Source organism: Mauremys mutica, chromosome 12 (genome assembly GCF_020497125.1).
Source record: "Mauremys mutica isolate MM-2020 ecotype Southern chromosome 12, ASM2049712v1, whole genome shotgun sequence".
NCBI lineage: Eukaryota > Metazoa > Chordata > Testudines > Geoemydidae > Mauremys > Mauremys mutica.
This window is the reverse complement of record NC_059083.1, coordinates 43,353,931-43,373,275: the sequence shown is the minus strand read 5'-3', so window position 1 is coordinate 43,373,275 and position 19,345 is coordinate 43,353,931. Positions and strand designations below refer to the sequence as shown.

The following is a 19,345-nucleotide window of genomic DNA, read 5'->3' as shown; positions in this document are numbered from 1 at the left end:
AGAGAAGCAATGCTTATCCTTGGAATCGTTGCTGCTTTGGGGGAATCAGTACAGAGACCTACTGCTTGTTCATAAAAATATTTAAGTAAAATTACCCACCTGTCACACCTTCATGGAGAAAATACACGGTACTAAAGGGCTCTTTAATACAGTGGAGAAAGACATAACAAGAACCAATGGCTGCAAGTTAAAACTGGACAAATTCTAATTCTAATTCGAAATAAGGCACAGAATTGTACCATTGACGGTGGTTAATCACTGGAACAAACTACCCAGGGAAATGGTGAATTCTCCATCTCTTGCTCTCTTCAGACAAAGACTTGGTGACTTTCTGGAAGATGCTTCAGTCAAACACAAGTTTGGGCTCAGTACAGGGGTAAATGGGTGAGAGTCTTTGGCCTGTGGCACACATAGACTAGATGATCTAATGGTCCCCTTTGAACTTAGTCTATGATTATTGGGAAGTGGGCTAATGTAAATGTAACTGATCCATGGACCAGGGCTATGAAAGTCAGACAACCTGGCACTGTCACTGCATCCCACTCACTCGCTGTCTGGTTTGTTATTTCTGCTGTTCCCCAGACCCAGCTACGATGACGGGGAAGGTTCCCTCGTTCTCCCCTGGCACCACAGTGAGCTCCGCTCTGCCCGGCTACATCACTCTCTGCCTCGCTCTACAGGTTCACAGTCTGGCGTCAGGTAGGAGCTCCAGCTTCCTCGCTGGTTTGCTGCTGTTGCTATTGCTGGTCATCACCATCCACCTCGCATCACTGCCTTGTCTTGTAAACCACGTCTGCTCAACCTGCCTACAACCAGCAACGTGGAGAAATCACAGGCTACACCTGGGTCCCCACTGACCATAGTTACTATCTATGTACCATCTTGTCAGGCCGAGACAATACATCCACCCTACTGCTCTGGCTGATTTCTGGCAGCTTCTAAAACACAGAACACAGTGAGCACCACTACAGGGCTCGCAAACTATTTAAAAGGACACTATCCAATTCCTATACACTGCGCTGACAGACCGTATACATCACAAATCAGGTTCTTCAGTCACGAAGGAGTCCTGAATCCTAGACTCTCCGATTTAGACGTAACAATCCACAAGTCATTCATGCTGCACTAGGCACCTCTGACTAGGGCTCAGAGCTAGACCTCATCTCACAGTGAGGATGTGAGGATATTTGCTGGTTTCTTCATTCTGTGCCTTAAGTGAACCCCTTATATTGTCCCACCCACCCCTGGGGCTGGCTCCACAGCTACTTGGGCATTTTGGTTCCCCCCTGCTGTGGTTTCCATCCTGTTAATTTAACCAGCTCTCTCTGTCCACATTCTGTGCAGTTCCACAGTGACCAGTTCTCTGTTTCCTGCACTTTTCTATCTGCCTTCTGATCCCTGACATTACCTTTAAAGCCATTGCCTGCATAGTGATGATCTGTTTTCATATCTTTACACCTTGTCAGCCTTTACACCACCCCTACTACAGATGAAGAGGCCCCTGGGCTGGAGCAGCACGAAAAGGCCTTGGTGTATCAGAGAACCAGGCCCCAGGGTGCCTATGAGAAGTTAGAGCTTTATTCAGAGATAATAGGGACAGCGTATAACACTCACATGCGAACTCTGTGTGACAGATATTGCAGCCACGTGCGGCATTTTGGGGACTATCAAATTCACTTTATGAATGTTCTGTTTATTTGTGTCCCCTTTATCAATGGTACATGTTATATGTATATTTGTGGGCTCGGGATTGTAATCTATGCCATGGGGGAGGGTTACCCCATCTCCTTCAGAATTTGCAAACCATGGGGGTTAATTACTTGAGGGACAGGTAACAGCTCCAGAGAAGTACCACCCCTAGGGAGAGTTGCATAAACTGAGTTAGACCAGGTCCCAGAAGCCCAAGAGAACAAAGATGTTTGGTATAAAAGCTGGATTTGAACTGACCAGAGGCCCGAGATCTTGGGCTGCAAAGTGACAGGACCTGTTAACCAAGAGGACAAACCCTTAGAGAAAGGTTTGAAAGACTTTGGAATCTACCAGAGAGTCCCATGTGCCAGATGAGAATTTTTTGGGACAAGTGTAACGTGTTCAGACCTTTGATTGGTTTATGCTCCGTCAAGCTTTTGTCTTTAAATGGTCTTTCACTTCTAACGCAGGGTGTTCTATTACTCTGTATCTTACTGCTGAATTAATGCCAAACCCCAGCCCCTCGCCAATTTAATTTCCTTTTTTCATTGTACATTTCACAGCAAAATTCACAGTGACTGGACCTGACCATCCAATCACTGCCTCTCTAGGTGGGGAGGCCTTCCTGCCCTGCCACCTCTCCCCCAGGATGAGTGCTGAGAACATGGAGCTGAGATGGTTCCGATCCCAGTTCTCTGCAGCTGTGCACCTGTACCGTGATGGGCAGGATCAGTATGGGGAGCAGATGCCGGAATATCGAGGAAGAACTGAGCTCTTGAAAGACGACATCACCAATGGGAGAGTTTCCCTGAGAATACGCAGTATCCGACCCTCCGATGATGGACGGTATAAGTGTTTTTTTCAGTCCAATGTCTCTTATGAAGATGCTATATTGGAAGTACAGGTGGCAGGTCAGTACCTTGTTCTGACGTTTTAACGTCTTCAACAGGGTAATAAGTAGAGTCAGAAGGTTCATTGTGAGATTACACAATTTTTTTCATTATAGTGGGTCAGCAGCTCTGCTCTGGATAAGGTTGATTCTAGTTTGCTGTTTTAATATCTGTTTTTTAATAAGTTCTCTAAAACCCATATTCATTTTTCTTGAAAATTGCTGTGACTCATTGGTCTCTGGGGTGGGGTTAGTGGCCCAAATTTGAGAGCATTGGACCAAGGCGTTAATGAGACACACTAACACCCTTAAGCAGTCAAGTGACATTAACATGTTGTGGTTATTACAATTATTTTGTGCACACAAGGGGAAACAATGGCTGATCCTCCCCAAACTGATGCCATCAGCTGGGATTGATCTCGGCTTGTGCCTGGCCCCTTCAGGGTAACAGTGGTTGATACACAAGACCCTGTAGTCCAGAGCCTGGTCTAAGAGTGGGAGAATGAGAAATTCCAATAAGCTCCAAATAATCCCTCCACTGGTCATTACAGCTACACCAAGCATAGTGGATGCAGCTTTAGTGCACGCAACCAATTCCCAGTGGTTATTGCCAGCTCCAAAGGGGCAGAGTTAAGGTTGTTTGGATGTTTACCTTCCCGATGGATTTCCTCATTTTAGAGGTCTGAGTATTGCTGAACTCAGTGTTCTGGAAGTGCATGAGACAGTACAGAGTAAAGGTTGCCTGGAGGTAACTAAGGCTACATCTACACTACAACCCGGATCAACAGAGTGGAGATCGATGCATCGGCAGTCGATTTAGCAGGTCTAGCGAAGACTTGCCAAATCGACTGCAGATCACTCTCCAGTCAACCCATGTACTCTACCCCCTATGAGAAGAGTAAAGTAAGTCAATGGGAGACTGAATAATAATAAATATTATTCATGTAGCTGGAGTTGCATACCTGAAGTTGACTTACTGCGATAGTATAGACCTACCCTAAGTTTTTTGTCAGTGAATGGACATGAGGAAGGATTATGGGAAGGTGGCATTGTTTGTGCTGTGCTCCACTGATTTGAATTGCAGCATGTATCTGCCTGCAGTGCAGCTGCATTCCCTGTTTTCAGTTTAGCTGTACTGACCAGTGGAGAGTGTAGTGGGAACAGGGTCTCAGAGCTGTCACTGTGATATGAAAGGGCAGAAGATAATATCATCAGACAGCCTGAACTCTGTGCTAGCGAAGGTTTTGTCAGTGAATTTTCTAGTTGTGTTTTTTTTTTAACAGAAAGGGAAATGTTTGTTGTAGAAGCTAGTGGCCATTTAGGTGATTGTAGTTCTCACCTAGGTTTGCAGTTGCTACACGACAGGGCCTAGGTAATAACCAAAAGCATAGTATGATGCTTTTCCATTAGTAGACCTGAAAGAACTTTACATCATTATCCCCATTTTACAGATGGGAAACTGAGGCACAGAGGAGAGAAGTGAGTTGCCCAGGGTCACCCAGCAGCTCAGTGGCAGAGCGAGGAATAGTCCCAGTCCTGGGAACTCTCTGTTAGGCCACTCAGTTGCTCCGTGGTTGCTCACTGCCCCTCCCCCCTGTATGTTCTGTGACAGTGCAGTGGGGATAATGGTCGTGCTTTGCAGTGTTTGCAGTGGGTAGCTGGTAACAGGGCTGGTGAGAGAAATCTCATCCCAGGTCCCTGCCCCAACACCTGGACAGTTTTATTACACAGCAGCTACTTTAAGCATTTGAGAGGAGACTCATGTGTCTGTCTCCTTCTCCACCATCCCTCACAACATGTAGCTCCCCTCTGCCCTGCGTTTCTGGGTGCCCACATCACAGGCAGCAGCTGACTGGTGGGCCAGACACTCCCTCAGTTATGTAGCCTGAGCTACACACTGAGCTGGGCTCCTCACCCCAACTACCAGACCTAGCTGGGCCCCCTGCCCCTGGTCCAGCCAGACTTCCCCAGGACCCCAGCCATGTTGCAGGCCCACCCAGTCCAACTCTCCTTCCTCCCCCCCACACACACTCTGGCAACCCCACACACGGGTGATATGTATTATAACTATTCATTTCCTGTGCTTCAGGCATTTACATTTTCACCACATTCAGCCCCCACTCCCCCATGATCACAGATTACATGAGGGGGTTAGACACCCCAAGAGTGACAGGGTCTCCCAGATCCCAGGACATATAGTGGGAAGAAAAAGGAATTCAGAACCCTGCAAAAGAGTAGGGCTCCCCAGATCAGGAAAGCGGAGAATTTGGGGCTGACAGGACTCCCTGCCCCTAAACCCACAACTTTTACTGTCACCCCTCACAATATCAAATCCTTCCCATCCCGCTCCTTTCTCTTACCTGAGGAGGCTCCAACCCTTTTTTCCTCCCCTTCCACCCATTCCAATTTATCCCACGCCCCATAATACCCACATTCCTTGCTGCAGACCCAACCCCTGTTCCCATCTCTTCCTCCATCCCCATCACCCCTCCCAGTGAGTGTTTGCAGGTATAATTTATTTTCTTTTCAAATATAGTTTCAGCACGTTCTGAATTATCTCCTGGATACCGATTACAGCTCAAAAAGGAAAAACAAAATCAAAACAACAAAAAAATCCACCCACCTTGAAATAGGCCTTGTCTACACTGCCAACTTTTGTTGACAAAAGTTACACTGATAGTCAAAAAGCGCTATAATAATGTAGCCCTTCTGCCCGCTGGAGTGGGCAGCAAGAAGGGCTGGGTTCAATATCCAGGGGGCTCCTTTTCAACAATATAAACAAAACCGCTTCAGCCCCCACCTAGTAAGGTGGGAAAATTTCACTCTACCCTCTGGGCACTTCTAAGAGGCAATTCTTCCCCTCTCGCAAGCACAGAGTCTGAGCTAGAAATAGTTTCTTTAATAAAAGTAACCTAGCATTAATCTGAGAAAACAGCACAAGTGATATTCATAAACACAAAAGCATCAGCAAGACACCCTCCGCAGAGTGTGCTGGGCAGTGTCCTTTGCTTCAGGTTCTTGAGTCCAACAACCAAGTTCTTGTAGTGTGCCCCTCGTTTAACCACCACTTACAGTTGTTGTGCCTGGTCAGCACAGACCCAGAGTTCATAGGTACATCTGTGTGCATTCTGCTCCTGCCATGAGCAGAGTGGTTGTGGGGGAAATGCAACCGCGGGCCACCTGGCTGCCTGCCTGCTGGTCTCACTGGCCGCCTGCTTACTGCTCCCATTGGCCGCCCCTGCGGACCACCTGCCCACTGCTTCTTTTGGCCAACTGTTCTCTGCTCCCACCTGCCCACTACTCCTGCCAGCTGCCTGCTCGCTGCTCCCACTGGCTGCCTGCTCGCTGCTCCTGCTTGCCACCCCCACTGGGTCGCTGCTCCCACCGGCCGGATTAAGATCATTCAGATTAAGATAATTTTATTTCAGTTTAGCTCATCAGTAAAAGTGTGATCTGGGGCAGAAGGCAATACCTTAACCCTGCATTTATTTGTTATCTAATGTCTGTATTTTGTGGGTGTGTTTCCTGGCTCTGAGGAGTCCAGTTTTCTGCTGCCAACTTCTGTGCTCTGGAAGGGTACAAGGCACAGCCGAGGCAACCTGAACTACCCAGTAACAAAGTGTTTTGGTAGTGAATTAATTTAATGTTTGTCTATACCAGGGACGGGCAAACTTTCTGGCCTGAGGGCAGCATCGGGTTTCAGAAATTGTATGGAGGACCAGTTAGGGAAGGCTGTGTTATATCTTTGGGGCAGCCGGTGTAGGAAGCAATCACTTGAGGCCAGAGAGCAGGCAGCTAACCAAAACCTCCATTTTATTTACAGATATACAGAGAGCTCACTCAGCCGGTTGAAACTGGCTGAGCTATCCCTTAATAGTCTAACTCAGTTGCCATAGTAACAAAACCCATGACAACCAAATACACAACATATTCCTCCCCCCCTAATAAGAACATCCCCTAAATAAAACACACACTAAACTAGAGAAGGAGGGTATACTGCCTCCATTCCCGGCTAAACCCTGGGGATTATTTTGCCCCATAACCGTGGGTTCGCCCTAACTAAAGATCCAGCCGATGAGGAGGCCTTCTGTCTCTAGGTGGATTACGGCGAACTTCTGGTGTTGTTGCACCTGAAAGTACTAGGGGCTCAGGGTCCGCAGCACGAATAGGTGAGGAGGTGGTATCAGCTCGTGCTGGGCAAAGGGGTATCTCAGCTGCCGGCAGTAATGGAGGAGAACAGTCAGGAACAGGTGACTCATGATTCGGTGTCACACCAGGAGGGGTGAAGTCAGACCCCTCAACTGCAGATGCGTCCTGAAGACTGGCATGACCTGGCAACAGCTGATCTACATGTTGCCGCCAGGTAAGATTCTCTGCAGTCCGGACTGTATAGGAAACAGGTCCTGTTTGAGTGATGACTGTGGCCGGGAGCCATTTAGCTCTGGAAGTATAATTCCGAGCCAAAACTGGCTGTCCTGGGCTAAAGGTTCGGTCTTTTGCTCTGGGTGCCCGTCTGATGACTTGATATTGCTGCTGACGTTGCACAGTTTGTCTGGGTTCAGAAGGTTTCAGCAGATCAAAGCAAGTGCGCAGCTGTCGTCCCATCATTAGAAAGGCTGGGGAAGCCTGGGTCGTAGCATGAGGTGTGTTTCTATAGGAAAGTAAGAAGGTATCCAGACGCTTTTGAATGGAGTGTTGTCCCCTTGCTGATTTCAAAGCGTTTTTCATTGTCTGCACAAATCTTTCAGCTAATCCGTTGGCGGACGGATGATATGGTGCTGACGTGATGTGGTGTATCCCATTTGCCTTCATAAAATTTTGAAACTCCTGAGAGACGAACTGCGGTCCGTTGTCGCTCACAAGTTGTTCTGGCAGACCAAAACGACTAAAGAGTCCTCATAGTTTTTGGATAGTACTCTCTGCAGTAGTGGACTGCATTATAGAGACTTCTGGCCATTTAGAATGGGCATCTACTGCCACCAAGAACATGCTTCCTTCAAGGGGGCCAGCAAAGTCAACATGAATACGTTGCCACGGGTTTTCAGGCCAGTCCCATGGGTGTAGGGGTGCCCACTGGGGTGCATTTCTGACACCCTGACATGACATACAAGCTTTTGCCTTCTCTTCAATAGCACTGTCCAATCTAGGCCACCAAAAATAGCTTCGTGCAATTTCCTTCATGCGCACTATTCCACAGTGACCGGAATGTAGCTGTTCTAACATCTGTGATCTCAGGGGTGGTGGAATTATGACACGCCTCCCCCACAACAAACAACCAGATTGGACCGATAACTCCGTCCGCCTGGACATGTAGGGAACAAGGTCGGGTGAGACCGGAGAGGTTTGTCGAGATTTTCCATGCATCACCAGGTCCATAACTTGGGATAATACTGGGTCTATGCGGGTTGCCTTCTTTATCTGAGTAGCAGTGATGGGTGTATTCTCTACCTGTTCAAAGTAGAAGATTTCCTTTTGGGCACTATCTTGATGTTTGACCGGTAAAGGCAACCTTGAGAGGCCATCTGCATTGCCGTGCAGAGTGGATTTCCGATATTTGATTTCATATGTGTGTGCAGAAAGTATCAATGCCCAACGTTGCATACGACTAGCAGCTAATGGGGGAATGCCTGTGTAGGGTCCAAAAATTGATGTCAGAGGTCGATGGTCTGTAAGAAGAGCAAACTTTCGCCCAAACCGGTACTGATGAAACTTCCTAATTCCAAAAACAATTCCTAATGCCTCACGTTCGATTTGGGCGTAGTTAGTTTCTGCTTTGCTTAGAGTGCGTGAAGCAAAAGCAATAGGTCTTTCTTCTCCCGAAGGCATAATGTGTGACACGACCGCTCCCACTCCATAAGGGGAAGCATCGCAGGCCAATTGCAGGGGTAAGGATGGATCAAAGTGCGTTAGAACTTCAGAATTTAACAATGCATCCTTAGCTTTGTTAAATGCAACATCACAGGCTTCAGTCCACTTCCAGGCCTTGTTCTGCCCAAGGAGCTCATGAAGTGGTTTTAGCAGTGTGCCTAACTGTGAGATGAACTTTCCATAATAGTTCAGGAGTCCTAGAAACGAGCGCAGCTGGCTTACATTTCGAGGTCGGGGAGCCTCCACAATAGCTTTAACTTTTGCAGGGGCCTTATGAAGACCTGCAGAATCGATGATGTGTCCCAAATATTCAACAGAGGGCTTGAAGAATTCACACTTGTTTTTGCGAACTCGTAGGCCATACTCTTCCAGTCTTTGTAGGGTAGCCTCTAAATTCTTTAAGTGATCCTCTTCATTTCTTCCAGTGACCAGGATATCATCCAGATAGCACTCAACTCCTGACAAGCCACACAAGATCTGGTCCATAGCCCTCTGGAACAGGGCGGGAGCCGATGTGATTCCGAAGGGTAGGCGACAGTATCGATAAAGCCCCTTATGAGTCACAATAGTCAACAGCTCTTGGGACTTTTCATCGACGTGCATCTGTAAATATGCTTGACTCAGATCAATCTTACTGAACTTTTGTCCCCCAGCCAGGCCTGCGAAGAGGTCATCGATGCGGGGAAGCGGGTATTGCTCTGCACACAACACTGGGTTGACAGTGACTTTAAAATCACCGCAAATCCGGAGAGAGACATCTTTCTTCACTATTGGAACGATAGGAGTGGCCCATGAGCTATGGGTAACTGGTATTAGGACTCCATTGGTGACCAGGCGCTCCAGGTCTGCTTCAACTTTTGGCCTGATGGCATATGGCACAGTTCGGGCTTTCAGATATTTTGGTGGACTGCCAGGTTTAATGTTCAATGTCACAGTGATTCCCTTCATACTTCCCAAATCATCTCCAAAAACAGCAGCATGTTTCCTTAGTATAGGGGTTAGACTGGTTTCTTCTTTAGTCATCCGGTGCACTTCTGCCCAGTTCAGCTGAATCTTCCCAAGCCAAGACCTACCCATTAAGGCTGGGTAGTCACCTCTCACCACAAACAGTGGCAATTTAGCCGCCTGTCCATTGAGCTCCACCTTAACATCAATAGTGTCCAACATGGGCACAGCTTCACCTGTATACATCTTCAGAACAGTTTTTGTTGCCTTAAGCGGAAGATGCTGTAGCTTTTCCTTATACACAGTCTCAGGAACCAGCGAGACAGCTGCACCGGTGTCTAGTTCCATGCGTATAGGTTTGCCCTCCAATAAGGGGGTTACCCAGTATTCATGTGAGCCCGCTGCCAAAGACAAAACATGCAGTGGCACTTCCTCTTGTGAGGAGGTGTCACCTTGATCATCCTGGGTCTGCTCTAGGGTATGCAAGGTTCCTCTTTTTGTCGGCCAGACCACAGGCCTCTTTTTCTTTTGTTTACAGGCATACTCAATGTGTCCCTTTTTGCCACAGTGTCGACACACCAGGTCCTTACACCAGCATTCTGATGCCTGGTGACCCAGCTTACCACAGAGGTAACATTCTTGACTCTGCACCGTTTTGTGGGTCAGTTCTTGTGACACTTTTTGCACCCTAGGGGATACACCGATGTATTGTGCCTCCCTTGTAGCCAGTTCCATGGAGACAGCAATATCAACAGCCTTCTGTAATGTAAGCTTAGCCTCTGTCAGTAGGCGCTTCCGTATAGCTTCACTGCAGAGGCCACACACTAACCTGTCACGCAGGGCATCATTTAACATCTCCTTAAATGCACAGTGTTCTGCTAGCTTTTTTAAAATGGCTACAAATTGTACAACTGTTTCATCTTCCTTTTGGTCTCTTTTGTGGAACCTATATCTTTCAGCAATTACCAGTGGTTTTGGGGAGAAATGAGACCCCAGGATTTCCACAATGTCACTGTAAGATTTAGTCTCAGGCTTAACAGGGTGTAGTAAGCTGCGTAGCAGAGAGTAGGTTTTAGCCCCTACAACAGTTAAGAATATTGGCACCTTCTTCGCTTCTGTAATGTCATTTGCAATACCAAAAAGCTCAAAACGCTCAGTATACACATGCCACTGCTCTGTATTCTCATCAAAAGGCTCCAGGGGCCTGGTCAGAATAGCCATGATTTTTAGTTTCACTTTCACAGTCAGTGCAAACAAGCAGCTTTTTTTGTTTGTTTGTTCTTTACCTTAACTTCTACTTCCTTCTGTTACTGGAGCAGCACCGGAGTCTCACCCTCGTCGCCAGTGTTATATCTTTGGGGCAGCCGGTGTAGGAAGCAATCACTTGAGGCCAGAGAGCAGGCAGCTAACCAAAACCTCCATTTTATTTACAGATATACAGAGAGCTCACTCAGCCGGTTGAAACCGGCTGAGCTATCCCTTAATAGTCTAACTCAGTTGCCATAGTAACAAAACCCATGACAACCAAATACACAACAGGCTGTGCCTCCCCAAACAGCCAGGCATGGCCCAGCCCTACCCCCTATCTGACCCCTCCTGCTTCTTGCCCCCTGATGGCCCTTCTGGGACTCCTGCCCCATCCAACCCCCCTGTTCCCTGATGGCCCCCCTGGAACTCCTGCCCTATCCATGCCCCCTGCTCTCTGTCCCCTGACCACCCACAGACCGCCCATCCCTAACTGCTCCCCGCCACCCCATCCAACCCCCCCTCTCCTTCCTAACTGCCCCCGCTGGGATCCCTGCCCCATCCAATACCCCTGTTCCCTGCCCTCTGACCGCCTCGGCCCCTGACCACTACCCCTGAATTCTCCTGCCCTCTATCCAACCTCCCTCCCTCGTTCCCTGCCCCCTTACCGCGCTGCCTGGAGCACCGGTGGCTGGTGGTGCAGATGCACCAGGACAGGCACCGTGCTGCCCAGCTGGAGCCAGCCATGCACCGCGCAGCACAGAGCACTGTGGCTCTGCAACTGCGCTGCCCCAGGAGCTCACAGCCCCTCTGCCCAGAGTATTGTGCCGGTGTAACGACGCAAACAAATCCCGCTCCCGATTCCCTACTTTGGGTGCACTGAGCATGCTCACCCAAACTGAGCATGCCCAGTAACCTTCGCTGTCGCCGCTGCCCTCTCTCTGCCCTCACTTCTACTTACAATTTGCTGCCTTCTCTTTGGGGTGGTTTAAAAGGATCAAGGGGGGCAAATCGCAGTGAGGGGGCTGCCAGGACAGACCTATCAATTTGGCACATTAGCCAGGAGGAAGCAGATCGTGAGTGTTTTTGACCACAGATCCCATCCCTCCTGATTTGCAACCCCATGGACCAGGCGGCAGCAAATCTTGAGCAGGAGCTCAGATGGTTACATTGCCTGGCGGAAACTGCACCTAGTTGCAAAACGGGAGGGTTGCTAAACGTGTCGTCACACCTGTAGTGCAGTGAGCTGAGGCTGCAGAGGAGTGGGAATAGTGGGGGAGGGGCTGGGGGCTAGCCTTCCAGGCCAGGAGCTCAGAGGCCGGGCAGAATGGTCCCGCAGTGCCCACCTCTGGTCTATACATACACATGAACTGGTTACAATGAAGTAGTGCAAAACCCTATATGGACACTCTTAAATGGTTTGGAAATGGCTTATATTAATTAAAAGCTTGAGGCGATTCCTTCTTGATATAAGAATGTCACACAGGGGTTTGCACTGGTTTAAAAAAAAACACTTTAACGAAACTGGAGCAAGTTTCTGCATAGAACAGCCCTGACATTAAGATTAAGTCTATCAAATTGGAATCTGGCCAGTTTAACTAATCAACCATATCCATGGACTCACATTCAGTTCTCAGTTTAATAGGAAATGTCATTTGATAACTGTGTAATAAAACGTTTGGCTCATTACTGGGCACGGTAGGATTGTCACAAGTTCATTTATTTCTTCTGTAGGTTTGGGCTCTGCTCCTGCCATCTCTGTGGAGGGACATCAGGACGGAGGGATTCGGGTGGTGTATCGATCAGCTGGATGGTACCCAGAGCCCGAAGCTCAGTGGAGAGATCTCCAGGGGCAGCTCTTACCATCAACCTCTGAAAAAATATCCCCAGAGGCCAATGGCCTGTTTCAAGCAGAGATTGCCATTGTTCTAACTGAAGAGTCCAACCAGAAAGTGTCCTGCTCTGTCAGAACCCCCCGACTCAACCAGGAGAGAGAGTCAGCGATTTCCATAGCAGGTCAGTGCCTGTCCCAGCCACACATGGATAGATTGAGATGCTGCAGATGTGGGCAGAGAATATTTATCATTGTGTCGCCTGTTTATTGGCCTGAACCTTCAATGTGCTGAGCACGTCTTGGAAAGTCCTGAACAACCTCAGTTCTCTTTGGCTATGACTACACTGCAATTCAAAACCTGCTGGTGACCCAGGCCAGCTGGCTCAGGCTAAGGGCCTCAGGCTAAGAGCCTGTTAAATTGTGGTATAGATGTCTGAGCTTGGGCTGCATCAGGCCTGCACAACTCATAAAGCACTGATGGCCATATTACTCCAAAGAAAACAACTGAGGGTCGAAACCCCCCAGCCTCACCGAACCCCACCCCAGTGCCGCTGAAACACATACACACCCCAGCACCACCCAGCCCCCCGGAAACACAACACAACCCCCCCCCGCTTGGCCCCACCATCACACCCCTCTTCTCCCCCTAACCCCCCGCTGGCTTGCTGCATCCCTCCTAGTCAGTCCCCCACTCACCTCCTTTCATTTCCTCCTTCCCCTGCCAGAAACCCCCATGCCCGCCCCTAGAACCTCTGCTGGCTCACTGCTCGCCTCTTTGCCCACCTGCCGCTTGCCCACCCGCTCCCCACCCCAGTATAAAGCCTCATTCAAAGACCCAGGGATGACTATATTACTGCACACAGCAGTCAGTCAATGCAGTTGCAGATAAATCTCTGCATTATGCATTTTTGTATAACTTTTATATGACTTTGTATTGAACCTTGGTAATATGTTATAGGGGGCCCCTAAGGTAGGATAATTAAGGTAAAAGAAAAATGTCTTTTTGCCAGAAGTAGAATAAGATCTTCCCCCAACTTTGTAATCAGTTGCCCTCTTGAATGAACGAGGTGTGACTGAGGAAGGCGTGGAAGGCAGCAGCTCCAGAGAGCTGCACCCCTTGGAGAGGGGCTGGGAGCCAGACCAAGGACAATCACACTTGTCAAGTGGGCAGACTAGAGATGAGCAGACATGCTGAGGGCCTCTGGGGTTAGAAGCCAGCACCTTCCTTTGGGATCACCCTCGCTGCAGCATTGGGACAGCCCCCAGCCCAGAGAAAAGCAGCAAAAAGGACCAAATTTTATGAGACAAAATCAGTGGAACAGGTCAGCCACCAACTCACCGCTCGCCTCCTCAGCCCCCCCCCATGCCGCTGGCTCACCGGCCCCCCTGCCACTGCCTGCCTGCTTGCCTCCTCAGCCCCCTCCCTCCCCTGCCACAGGCTCACCTGCCCCCCCGCCACTGCCTGCCTGCTCGCCTCCTCAGTCCCCCTCCCCCACCACCAGCTCACCTTCCGCCACTGCCTGCTCGCTCGCCTCCTCAGCCCCCCTCCCCCGCTGCCAGCTCACCTGCCTGCCCACCGCTGGCCTCTTATCTTCTGCTGCTGCCCCAGGCTCACCTGCCCCCCCCGCCACTGCCTGCCCGCTCGCCTCCTCAGCCCCTTCCTTCCCCTGCCGCCGGCTCGCCGGCCCCCCCGCCACTGCCTGCAGGCTTGTCCTCACTCCCCAGCCTGCCACTGGCCTCTTCACCATCCCACCCACCAGGCAGCCAGCCGGCCAGCCAGCCATTGGCTTGTTCCCCCCCCGCCGCCACAACACTTGCCTACTCACCCCGCGGACCGCACAGTGAGCCCACGCGGGCCACATGCAGCCCGCGGGCCACATGTTGTGCAGGCAGGGCCGGCTCTAGGCACCAGCCTACCAAGCACGTGTTTGGGGCGGCACCTTGGGAGGGGGCGGCGATCGGGGTTTGGTTTTGTTGTTTTTGGTTTGGACAGGCGGCGCTCGGGGAGGGCGGGAACTTGGGCGCTGCGATGCGGCGCTGCGTGGGGGCGGGGACTTGGGCAGCGCGGCGCAACGCTCGGGGAGGGGTTGGGCGGCGCTCTTTTTTTTTGCTTGGGGCAGCAGAAATGTTAGAGCCGGCCCTGTGTGCAGGCCTGGGCTGGACCCTGCTACATGCACTAAAAATTCCATGCTGTGCTTTGATCTACCCTGCTTTAAAATGGGAACAGATCAAAGTGCACCAGGGAACTTTTAGTGCAGTGCAGCAGGGTGCACACAGCCAGTTAGTGCGCACCAGGCCAGTGCACAGTGGATTTACACCCCAGCCTGCCACGCACTAACTGTGCCTATAGACGAGCCGCCATAGAGCAAGGTGGGTGAGTTGTGCCTGCTGCCTTAGGGAGACGCAGCCCTCTCTGTTCTGGGGTTCTTGTGTATTCAGATTCTGGATTCTAAGAAATAAAGTCATGATACACTGCAGCCTTCCAGCAGGAGTATTTATGCTTGTATCTCACTTTGTGTGTGTGTGTGTGCGTGTGTGTGCGTTCACGCGCACACATGTTGTGAACATCACAATTCTCTGTGGGGGAGGGAATTCTCCTTTGTTCTCAATGAGAGTTTTGGTGCTAAATATTTATGAAAATCTGGGTAATAGTCACTTTTCCTGACTAGCACAAGAGAGCCCTGAATATGGCCTGAGCGCTGCTACTTAGGGTACGTCTACATTACAAGACTATTTCGAATCTACTTAATTCGAATTTGTGGAATCGACCTTATGAAGTCGAATTTGTGTATCCACACTAAATACACTAATTCGACTGTCTGAGTCCACAGTAACGGGGCCAGCGTCGACTTTGGAAGCGGTGCACTGTGGGAAGCTATCCCACAGTTCCCGCAGTCCCCGCTGCCCAGTGGAATGCTGGGTAGAGCCCCCAATGCCTGCTGGGGGAAAAAATGTGTCGAGGGTGGTTTTGGGTAACTGTCATCATTGAACCATCACTCCCGCCCTCTCTCCTTGAAAGCGCCGGCGGGAAATCTGTTCGCGCCCTTCTCTGGTCGGTTACAGCTCGGACGCCACAGCACTGCGAGCATGGAGCCCGCTGCGATCATCGCTGCACTTATGGCCGTTGTCAACTCCTCGCACCTTATCGTCCACCTCTTCCACAGTCAGCTGCTGAGAAATCGGGCGAGGAGGCTCCGGCAGCGCGGTGAGGACAGGAAGTCACAGAGTGGCGCAGACCTCTCACAAAGCAGGGTACGCCGCGCAGTGGAGATCATGGTGGCAATGGGTTAAGTTCATGGTGTGGAACGGCAATTCTGGGCCCGGGAAACAAGCACGGACTGGTGGGACCACATAGTGCTGCAGGTCTGGGATGAATCACAGTGGCTGTGAAACTTCAGGATGCGTAAGGGCACTTTCCTTGAACTCTGTGACTTGCTGGCCCCTGCCCTGAAGCGCCAGGACACCCGGATGCGAGCAGCCCTGACTGTGCAGAAGTGAGTGGCCATAGCCCTCTGGAAACTTGCAATGCCAGACAGCTACCGGTCAGTAGCGAACCACTTTGGCGTGGGCAAATCTACCGTAGGGCTTGCTGTGATTCAAGTAGCCCACGCAATCGTTGAGCAACTGTTCTCAAAGGTAGTGACCCTGGGAAACGTCCAGGTCGTCATAGATGGCTTCGGCGCGATGGGATTCCCCTAACTGCGGTGGGGCTATAGATGGCACTCACATCCCTATCCTGGGACCGGCCCACCAGGCCAGCGAGTACATTAACCGAAAGGGCTACTTTTCAATGGTGCTGCAAGCACTGGTGGACCATAGGGGACGTTTTACCAACATCTACGTCGGGTGGCCGGGCAAGGTTCATGACGCGCGTGTGTTCAGGAACTCTGGTCTGTTTAAACGCCTCCAGGCAGGTAGTTTCTTCCCGGACCACAAAATAACGGTTGGGGATGTGCAGATGCCTACAGTGATCCTCGGGGACCCGGCCTACCCGCTAATGCCCTGGCTCATGAAGCCCTATACAGGCGCCTTGGACAGTGAGAAGGAACTCTTCAACTACCGGCTGAGCAAGTGCAGAATGGTGGTGGAGTGTGCTTTCAGACGTCTCAAGGGCAGATGGCGGAGCTTACTGACTCGCTCAGACCTCAGCGAAAAAAATATCCCCGTTGTTATTGCTGCTTGCTGTGTGCTCCACAATCTCTGTGAGAGCAAGGGGAAGACCTTTATGGCTGGATGGGAGGTTGAGGCCAATCGCCTGGCTGCTGATTATGCTCAGCCAGACAGCCGTGCCGATAGAAGATCCCAGCGGGAAGTGCTGTGCATCCGGGAGGCTTTGAAAGATAGGTTCCTCGGAGAGTAGGGTAACCTATGACTCTCCAGTTGATTTACAGAGAAGCTGAACCTGAGCCTGTTTCAGTGACTGTTGACTTCGATCTGCGGTTACATACCCCGTTCTCCAGGTTTCCCCCCTTCCAACACACGTTTTAAAATAACTTTAATGGAACACTGATTATTAATAAAGTTTTCTTTAATTATGAATTCCTGTTCAAGGGTTGAAACATGGACACGGACTGTGGTGGGTACGGTGTGCACTGATGTCCAGACCGCTTCTACACTAGAGGAATGACAGGCTCCTGCTCCTACAGCGGTCTCTGGGGGGAGGACGGTTGCAGGTGGGTGTGCAGGAAGGGGTGGGTTTGCAGGAAGGGGTGAGGGGTGCCGTCTTTGGGACGGAGTTTGGATGCAGGCTCTGGGCTGGGGGTTGGGGCGTAGGAAGGGGTGAGGGGTGTGTGGGAAGGGTGAGTATGTGTCCGTGGATGAGGGCTCTTGCTGGGGCTCAGGGCATCGGAGAGGCTCGTGGCTAGGGTGGAAGGGCATGGTAAGGGCAGCCTGCCTTGCCATTTGTGGATGTCAGGCGCTAGGACCCTGGGGCAGCATACACCTCACAGACTGACCCGGGGCAGCATTCACTTCCCAGAATGACCCTAGTGCCTAGTGACTGCAGTCTGTGTGTGTCCTGCTGTTGATCCTGCCCCCAAGTCTGTACCCTGGTAATGGAGGCTGTCCTATGCAATTAAAAAAACCCTCCCCCCTTCACACAAAGTCTTCTGACAAGGAAAACGTGATGGAAACAGTGAATAACAACAAACTACTTTTAATACTCAACTACACAGTGGGGGGATGAAACTTGGATTTGGGACTGGGTGATCCAGGAAGGGAAGCACTTCTCATACTTTAGGGAATGAGAGCTGTTTGGTACATGAGCGCTCTGCTGGGGTGGAGTGACAGTTTTCACGGCCCCTAGCGCCCCTCCTTCTTGTGATTTTTGGTGAGGGGGGGACAGGACTTTGTGGCGGGGGAAGGCGGTTGCAGATACAGTTCAGGGGGGCTCTCTGCTCCTGCCTGCGGTCCTGCAGAACATCTACAAGGCGCCGGAGCGTGTCCGTTTGCTCCCTCATTAGCCCAAGCAGCGTTTGAGTCGCCTGCTGGTCTTCCTGCCGCCACCTGTCCTCCCGTTCGCTGTGTGAGCGCTGGTGCTGACATAGGGTCTCCCTCCACTGTCTCTGCTCGGCCGCCTCGGCTCTGGAGCAAGCCATCAGTTCAGAGAACATGTCGTCCCTAGTCTTTTTCTTTCGCCGCCTAATCTGCGCCAGCCTCTGTGAGGGGGATGCCGGGGCAGTTCGTGAAAGACCCGCAGCTGTGTGATGGGAAAAAGGAAGTGATTTCCTTGAAAAGATACATGTTTGCGAACACTGAACACAGTCTAGTCAGTTTCTGTGAACAAGACCATACAGGGCACCTAGTCTCACGAGCTCTCAGGACAAGTTCGAGATTTCGGAATACGCTTTCATTGGCTGCGGTCTTGCACAGGAGATCGGACAAGCGGGGCGGTACAGCTGAATCCGTGTAGCAGCCAGGCCTGGTAAGCACTACACTATAGGCTGCTTAACAGTTAATGGATAGCTGTGCCCTCCCGCTGAAGGCAATCTGTAAAGCATAAAGTCTGACCCTGTTCCAGCCCCTCGCGGCTGTGCCCGGGAAAGATCACTGTATGCTTTTCCTCTGCGGCCTCCAACACGTGGCTGTTAAACGAAGGTCATTGCTATGCAAAGTAAAAGTCAAGCATTCACAATAGTAATAGTACACTAATTGCCCTAATTAGATGCAGCAGTCGCCGAACGAGATTACCCTGAGGCGGGTCACTCGGAGAGAGAGAGAGAGGATGCTGCTAGAATCCCTGCACAGACCAGGACCGTACGCTGCAATGCTGGTGGAGGCAATGATTCCGCTGTACATTAGGATGGCCTGGTGCGGAAGAGTGTGCTTCCACGGAGCACCAAATAAGGCACCTCTCCCCAGGAACCTCCTGCGGAGACTTTTCGAGCTGCTCTCCAAGAGCTTCGTGGAAGTGTCCCAGGAGGATTTCTGTTCCATCCCTATATGTGTGGACCTTCTCTTTATATAGTTTTTTAAGGAAAAGTTTTTATATAGTTTTTACATATTTTTTATTCCTGTTTTTTAAAAAATAAATGTTTCCATGTTTATAGCACTTACCGACTGATCCTTCCCCTGATTCTGAGTCCGGGTTAACGGCCGGGGAGGGTTGGTAGGGGATCTCTGTGAGGGTGATGAAGAGATCCTGGCTGTCGGGGAAAGCGGTATTGTAAGCGCTGTCGCCTGCGTCGTCCTCCACAAACCCTTCCTCATCTTCCCCATTGGCGAACATCGCCGAGGAACTGCCCCTCGACACTATCCCATACTCAGTGTCCACGGTCACTGGTGGGGCAGTGGTGGCAGACCCACCTAGAATGGCATGCAGTGCCTCGTAGAAGCGGCATGTCTGGGGCTGTGCTCCAGAGCGTCCGTTTGCCGCT

At 50.7% G+C, this 19,345-nt stretch overlaps 1 protein-coding gene across 1 annotated transcript in view; it reads left to right on the top strand.

Moving 5' to 3' along the window:
• Positions 1-593: 593 nt before the first annotated feature.
• The window catches only part of LOC123345969 (butyrophilin subfamily 1 member A1-like), a 33,832-nt gene continuing 15,080 nt past the window's right edge, over positions 594-19,345 (top strand). The window contains exons 1-3 of the mRNA XM_044983108.1: positions 594-699; positions 2,253-2,600; positions 12,371-12,652. Coding sequence (XP_044839043.1) covers positions 594-699; positions 2,253-2,600; positions 12,371-12,652 — 736 coding nt within the window. The remainder of the gene's footprint in view (positions 700-2,252; positions 2,601-12,370; positions 12,653-19,345) is intronic.